The sequence below is a fragment of the Littorina saxatilis genome, linkage group LG2, assembly GCF_037325665.1.
Source record: "Littorina saxatilis isolate snail1 linkage group LG2, US_GU_Lsax_2.0, whole genome shotgun sequence".
NCBI classification, from domain to species: domain Eukaryota; kingdom Metazoa; phylum Mollusca; class Gastropoda; order Littorinimorpha; family Littorinidae; genus Littorina; species Littorina saxatilis.
The window spans coordinates 6,196,060-6,204,593 of NC_090246.1; the positions used below are offsets into that span (position 1 = coordinate 6,196,060).

Here is an 8,534-nt window from a genome sequence, read left to right on the forward strand (position 1 = left end):
AGAGAGAGAGAGAGAGAGAGAGAGAACACGCATAGTTGATTAACGCAAATTTATTGCAATGAAACAAACAAGAACACGAACACTTTCTTTGCTTGAAATATAAATTCGTTCCAGTTTATCTTGGATTCTTGTCATTGGGCCTCATCAACTTAGGAGTAAAAAAAAGAAGAAAAAAACAACCACACACACGTACACAACTTAATGTAACTGAATGGAATTTGGTGCTCTGCAACTGAAGACGAAGAAGAAACTCATTGCGGCATTGTGAAATTGAAATTGAAAACTCCTCCATGAATGGGCGCATCAAAGGTCACTGCTGGCTGGCGGAGTGTGTCAGTCCGCCTGAGGCCGAGGCACTGGAATCTGCGTCATCAGTAGTTGACGTCATAGCTCCCAACTTTGAGACTGTGCAAGTGCGCGTGGTTGACAGAATTCGGGAAACTTGCAGTTGCTGGTTGTCGGACATTTTCGCGTAACTGAGTACAGACTGAATGTTTTTATGTCCTGATTTCTCCATTATATGGGTTGGGGGAACTCCAGAATCATTGAGCTTCTGTAGCAGCGTCTTCCTCGCCGAGGTACCCGAGATTCGTTTACTTGTGGTGGAAGATATCTCGGACGCGGCCGCCATTTCTTTCATCAAACTGCCGATTGTGTTCACTCCCATCGGCATTGCACGAAACCATTGTTTGCCTGGTTTCGGATCATGGACGCATGTGAGGTAGAACGGATAGTTGGAGCCGCATGTTTCTGCAGGGCGAAGAGAGGCATATTTCTCGAAGATCTTCACAGGGCACCGCTCAGGGTTTTCAACATCTTCATACGCTCGCGGTTTTGCCCTGACATCCTGCCTGGAGACCCCTGTTCTTGTTTTCGTGGTTCGCTCGTTGAATTCCAAGAAGCGGTGGCCACTGCTGTCCATCTGAACAGTTACGTCGGACCAGCACATCTGGCGATGTTCGGTTCTTGCCCGCATTCCAAAGTGGAGGCAGTTCAACCACCACAGGGTGTTGATTATGGCTCTTGGTGTGGACACTCCCAACTGACCAGAGTCCCACAGTGTTTCCACCTCTTCGTCCGTTAGTGCACACGCTCTTTGAGGTAAGTTTCCTTTCCCTGCTGATTTCAGCTTTTTTTGTTTGCTTTTTGCAACTGCTCGAACGTTTTCAAACAGCGTATCATTGCTGGAAAAAATCTTGCCTTTTCCGTTCGCTGCCATGTGCCGATCGACGGCGGACAGAAATCCTCGAATCGTACCTGGTTCATATTCATCTCCATCTTCGCGTTTCACCGTTGTAAGAAACTTGACAAGAATGTTTGCAACAAGTTTTGGATCCTCAATTTTCGCTATATCAGCTGATCTCATCTGTTTTGCAAACTCTTCGGTTTGAAGAATGAAATCTGAAATCAGCCGTATCACATGTTCAGTTTTTCTTTTGGTGTTGGCGTTTTCTGTATCGGTGATGAGAGCGTTCACATCGTCATCAGTCACTTTCTCGAATCTCCTTTTTTTGGGCGCAGCGGCCATTAAATTTTCGTCCTCTTCATTGAAGTCTTCTAAGAAAAAGTCGCTTATCAAATCAAAATCGCCGTCCATCTTGACGAACGAACGTTGGCGTGTGAATACACAACCGGAAATAGATCTAGATCTAAATTGATCTCTATGACCCGTGCCTTGATACCATTGAGATCATAGGAGATGCACAGCAGTGCCGATACCAGGTTTCTTTAGCTTCACTTTAAAATGATATCAGAACGATAGTTATTCACTTGAAAGTGAACACAGGAGAGTTGTATACAACTCGGTATCACATTACGTCACGGATATCACACAACATGACATAACGACACGTAAAAGCAGAAGGTGCTGACATTTTTCCACCTTCGTAATTTTCTTTAAAAAACAACAACCACGACGTATTAAAAGACTTCAAAAACATCTCTTACTCAACGTATCAATCTTAGATAACTTGACAGTGACGTAACCAGTGACGACACACGAGATGGAATGGGAGGAGTTAAGACAAGAAGACAGAGGACGGGGGAGGGCCGCTGAGCAACGTAAAGCCAACAGCACATGTTGATGGTTTGGGGTTCAGCTTGATGAGATCCCATTCAGCGGGGAGTGTTAATGTGCCCTTTGCCAACATCAAACACGTCGTAAAGAGAAGCTGGTCATTAAACAGGTGATTAGCCTCACAGCAAACATTATGTCAATTATCTAAGGGGTGTATTTAATCACCAGTGTTTAATGAGCAGAGAAAGGGCAAGTAAGGCCTACTGTGCGGAACCCCTCGTGCGCCTCTTGTGGCGAAGGCATGAAAAGCAGAGGGTTTTGTAGCCCTTCGCGTGAATGAATCTTATTTTGTCAGCCAGTAAACGCCCCTCGCTCTCTATTTATGATGCAATTTTAAAGAATCCAAAAATGACCGTGACATCAAACGATTCATCGTGTCTTTTAGATTGCCATTACCTTCATGTTTGAACATGAAATGTGTGAGGGTCGCATGGAAAGCTTCACTCTGGTCATGTTCTTACGAAGAGTACTAAATACCAAGCATGACCTTGGATGACTGTTACCAAATACCAAGCATGACCTTGGATGACTGTTACCAAATACCAAGCATGACCTTGGATGACTGTTACCAAATACCAAGCATGACCTTGGATGACTGTTACCAAATACCAAGCATGACCTTGGATGACTGTTACCAAATACCGAGCATGACCTTGGATGACCAGTCGCCGCGGAGAGAGCGACAAGCCCGCAGCCAAGAACCATTTGTTTGTTTGTTTGTTTGTTTGTTTGCTTAACGCCCAGCCGACCACGAAGGGCCATATCAGGGCGGTGCTGCTTTGACATATAACGTGCGCCACACACAAGACAGAAGTCGCAGCACAGGCTTCATGTCTCACCCAGTCACATTATTCTGACACCGGACCAACCAGTCCTGGCACTAACCCCATAATGCCAGACGCCAGGCGGAGCAGCCACTAGATTGCCAATTTTAAAGTCTTAGGTATGACCCGGCCGGGGTTCGAACCCACGACCTCCCGATCACGGGGCGGACGCCTTACCACTAGGCCAACCGTGCCGGTCCAAGAACCATCATGCACTGTCTGGCCCACAGCTCAGCTAAATCGGCATGGGATGGATCTATACCACAGAGTTATAGACTGGGTCTACAACCTTGCCTCTGTGTCCCTCGCCCATTACCACAACGACTGCCCCCACAAACCATCATCATTGGCATGGCCTCTGAGACTTCATCGAGTCATCATCGTGATGGCAGTGGTCGGTGAACTCATGACAAGCTGCATGTAACGGCTACCATGATGCCCCACAGGCATACTGCTCCCCCTCCCATCCTGCCTCCCACTGCTTCAAACGCTGCCCCTACTACGACATTGAAGGTCCGATGCCCTGTGATGAGGCGGAAAGTGGTCCCCACAGACAGCGAGAAGGGCCGCGTACCCATGTCAAACACGGGCCAAAACAAAAGTTAGTGCTCGCAGACATCTTTCATCACTCCAAGTCAGTTCTGGTCTGGTGGGCGGCGCTAGGAAGTGCAGAGAGAGAGAGAGAGAGAGAGAGAGAGAGAGAGAGAGAGAGAGAGAGAGAGAGAGAGAGAGAGAGAGAGAGAGAGAGAGAGAGAGAGAGAGAGAGAGAGAGAGAGAGAGAGAGAGAGAGAGAGAGAGAGAGAGAGAGAGAGAGAGATCAAATCAAATCAAATCAAATCAAATCAAATCAAATTTTATTTTACGAGGGTTGTGGCATAAGCAATATAAACGAGCTTCTTTTCAACCAGCCCTCGCCCAGAGAGGGACTATTCTAATCTTAAATACATATATAGTCTGTATGTTCATGGAAACCTTCGGGTTTGCATAACAGTTTTTATAGGGCTAAGAAATTAGCCCTAACATTTTCAATCCTGTTTGATTGCACTTCGCTTCCCGAGGTGATCGTAGTGTTTCGGCACACGGTTACATCTGGCGCTTGCGAGCAGGGATGGGACTCGGCATGATATGTTCAGGTAATGGCATAATATGACCACTGAACATTTTCGTGCTGTTCCCATTCTGCGAACTTGGGATGGACAGTGGTCCCCCGGTTCGGAACTTCGGGACGCAGTTCATTCAAACGGGGGCGATTGTGACAGGGGAGGCTACCGCTCCTTTCACAGCAGACTCTGCACCCGAGTTGTTGGCCTTTAAAAGTCAACACCCGTGGATTGTAGAATTCTGTTTGTGATGGGGTCTGGTGGTTTCCGATTGTCTGTATGTTCATGGAAACCTTCGGGTTTGCGTAACAGCTTTTATAGGGCTAAGAAATTAGCCCTAACATTTTCAATCCTGTTTGATTGCACTTCGCCTCCAGAGGTGATCGTAGTGTTTCGGCACTCGGTTACAATATATAGATAGAGAGATAGAGAGATAGAGAGAGAGAGAGAGAGAGAGAAAGAGAGAGAGAGAGAGAGAAAGAGAGAGAGAGAGCGACAGAGAGAGAGAGAGACTGACACTCAAACAGACACACAGTCACAGATAGACAGCCATTGAGCGTGAGAGAAAGAGACAGAATGAGAGATATACGCATGCAGAGAGAGAGAGAGAGAGAGAGAGAGAGAGAGAGAGAGAGAGAGAGAGAGAGAGAGAGAGAGAGAGAGAGAGAGAGAGAGAGAGAGAGAGAGAGAGAGAGAGATGAAGAGAGAACAAGAGAGAGTCATACACTGAGACATAGTTCCACAATGACCAAAACAGTCCCATAAAAGTCTACTGAAGCCAGAAAGATCCCGACACTCACCCTAACAACCAGTACAGTATGGCGGTTGAACACGACAGACGCTGAGCCAAGTTGGTACAGTCCCGAACTTTAATCAAACATTGATGCGGTGCGTTGCCCTGTGGTACTCACATCCTCACAGCTGTTATTGCCGGGACACGCCCAATCTGAAAGTAATCAGACCAAAACAAGCTTGGTGAGCACGGTAAGATAGCTGAACAAGGCGGCTTGCGCAGTGATGCATAACGAAAACAAGAACATAAACAAACACAACAAGAGATTGTCATCATCATTGTCATCGTCATCATCATCATCGTCTTCATCATCGTCGTCGTCTTCATCATCGTCGTCGTCTTCATCATCGTCGTCATCATCATCATCGTCATCACCATCGTCGTCATCATCATCATCATCATCATCATCATTATCGTCGTCGTCGTCGTCATGTAAGACAACAACGCCTCCGCCACCACCACCAATAAAAAAATAAAAAAAGGCCAGGGGAGGGACGATAGAAAGAAATTGGGAATACATCGACACCTGGCTGAAGAAAAAGGCTGATACAATCTGACACTAGGACATAATAAGTCAAATGCAAAACAGAAAAATCATCTGCGAAATTTCAACAATTCGTTCCTCTTGTGGAATATTGCCAATGTTGCTTGTTCTGCCATTCATCCATACATAACATCGCTACCGTTGAGAACATTTCAACAATTTATTCCTCTTGTGGAATATTGCCAATGTTGCTTGTTCTGCCATTCATCCATAGATAACATCGCTACCGTTGAGAACATTCCTCTTGTGGAATATTGCCAATGTTGCTTGTTCTGCCATTCATCCATAGATAACATCGCTACCGTTCAGAACATTTCAACAATGTGTTCCTCTTGTGGAATATTGCCAATGTTGCTTATTCTGCCATTCATCCATAGATAACATCGCTACCGTTGAGAACATTTCAACAATTTATTCCTCTTGTGGAATATTGCCAATGTTGCTTGTTCTGCCATTCATCCATAGATAACATCGCTACCGTTGAGAACATTTCAAAAATGTGTTCCTCTTGTGGAATATTGCCAATGTTGCTTGTTCTGCCATTCATCCATACATAACATCGCTACCGTTGAGAACATTTCACAGGAATGGGAATTCCTTCTCTCTCTGTACGTTGTGCGTTCACTGTCATTCATCTGAGTCAGTCTTGTGCAATGTCACTATCACTCAAATAGTGTGTGTGTGTGTGTGTGTGTGTGTGTGTGTGTGTGTGTGTGTGTGTGTGTGTGTGTGTGTGTGTGTGTGTGTGTGTGTGTGAGTGTGATTGTGTATGTGTGTGTGTGCGCTTGTGTGTGTGTGCGCGTGCGTGCGTGCGCATGTGCGTGCGTGCGTGTGTGTGTGTGTGTGTTAGTGTGCGCATGCGTAGGTGTGTGTGTGTGTGTGAGAGAGAGAGAGAGAGAGAGAGAGAGAGAGAGAGAGAGAGAGAGAGAGAGAGAGAGAGAGAGAGAGAGAGAGAAGGCGAATGTTTATTGCATCAAACACAATGTGTATGTACAAGGGGGAGACAATAATGTGCAGGTGAACAAGGTGGACTTGACCGTCTGGAAGCAGGGCAACCTAAAATCAACACATAGAACAAGAAGTAAAAACAGAAAAAAATTCAGAAAGATGAAGACAAGGATTTTGGGATGCACGATCACACCAGTCTATTTCACAATTGATTTTCTCTTTGTCTAAACGCGTAGAACAGATAATTTGACAATGCAATCAGTCGTAATTTCTTGTCAGTCTGTAAAATGCACAACGATGAGTTGGAGAACTGGTCAAGGTCAAAACAAGCACCAATGTACTTTTGACGAATTGCATTGAAAGCTGGGCATTTAAACAGAAAGTGGTTTTCATTTTCTTCCGTTGATTGACAAAATGTACAATTTCTGGATTCAGCGCACTCGGGATTATAGCGCAGTTTATTTACCTTCAATGGTGTAATGCCAAGTCTGAACTTTGTGTACATTTTGCGTATGTACTGGTTTTCAATGACACCCATATACTTTTCTTTTTCAAGTTCTCCTTTAAAACATCCTGTGTACATAAAATCTCACACTTGTCTCAAGTTTACAGTGCCAGTTTTGCTCAAAACAGTCTTGAAGACGTTGCTGGAATGTTCTAATAAACACAAATTCCCTACATACAGACCCGTTCAACCACACATCTCCAAATCCATTCATGCAAAGGAGGCATTTAACTTGTGAGACCCAATTCTGCTTTCCCCTTTCAACTGCGTTTTTTAACATGATGTATGACATCTTTGCATATCTCGAGTCCGGCATACAGTTCAGCGTCTCAACCAGTACTTTACGCTTCGGATATTTGCTAGGATTGACAAAGTGCATCTTCCAAGTTCCCCATAAACCATCTGGTTTGGACTGTTTGACGAGATCCCGAGTAGTCTTTTACAGGCATACATGTGAACCTTTTCAATCTGTGAACAGTCAAAACATCCCCATAGTTCTGAGCCATAGAGCAAGATGGGAACAATTTGCGCATCAAATAATTTGAAAAATATGTCCACGTCATGGCATAAGACTTAAAAAAATTCAATAACACCTTGTTTGGCTCTGGTGATTGCGTCATTGAAAGAGAGATTCGAAAACCATTTCTCACTTTTGGCTAAATGACCACCGTTTCGAAAATCAACGACTTTGGTTTTATTCATGTTTATCCTTAACCCAAGACGCCTTGAAAGTACGTTATTATATAAGATGTTCAGTTTGTTTTGCAAACCCACTATGGACGATGACAGCAGTGCAATGTCATCAGCGAACATAAAAAGAAACAGTTCGATCTCACCGGGAAGCATTTGAATTCCGTGTCTGCCCTCACATATTATTTCCGAGGCAAGCTCGTTTATAAGAAACGAAAAAAGCGTTGGGCTCGCTAAACAGCCCTGCTTCAGGCCTTGTAGGCATTCAAAATAATCAGTATTGCCAGAGTTACATCGTACACAAGAAAGAACGGAAGAATACATTTCCCTAAGCATGTTAAACATTCAGAGAGAGAGAGAGAGAGAGAGAGAGAGAGAGAGAGAGAGAGAGAGAGAGAGAGAGAGAGAGAGAGAGAGAGAGAGAGAGAGAGAGAGAGAGACTTAGACTTAGACTTAGACTTAGACTTAGACTTAGAACATTTTATTGACATAAAGGGTAAACATTTTAAGCCAAGGGCCTAATCTTACAACGTGCCCTTTACATTCACACTAACACATCCGCACGCATATAAACAACATAATATAATGAATTCATATAGGCATAACATGTAAATGTACAGTAAATAAGCATAAGCACCACGGCCACACGAAACACAAAATCTAATATACGAAGTAAAACAATATGAATACTATATGCTATGAATATGTAATATGACGTGAATATAATTATATAGTAATATTAATATAGTATACATTAGACAGAACTGTAAGATTCACATGATTATGTCACCGCGGGTGTGTACTTACAGAGAACAGTTTAGATGTTTTTTTAAAGAAGATTTAAAAATATTTACAGATTTGCTAGTTTTAACATTCGAAGGAAGAGAGTTCCACCTTGACGGCCCAGCAAAGGCAAAACTAGTTTTATATAGATCTACACGGGTCCTTGGTAGTAGATATTTATCTGATCCGTATCTCTCAGGAGCCTCGGTTATGAATGCATTCAAGTATGGTGGTGCTAGCCCATGGAGTGCCTTGTACATTAACACTGCA

General features: G+C 44.0%; 1 protein-coding gene across 1 annotated transcript; it reads right to left on the reverse strand.

Moving 5' to 3' along the window:
- Positions 1-310: 310 nt before the first annotated feature.
- On the reverse strand, positions 311-1,597 carry LOC138960475 (uncharacterized protein KIAA1958 homolog). The gene has a single exon (XM_070332381.1). The coding sequence runs from the start codon at positions 1,595-1,597 to the stop codon at positions 311-313; it is 1,287 nt and encodes a 428-aa protein (XP_070188482.1).
- Between the last annotated feature and the right edge of the window lie 6,937 nt (positions 1,598-8,534).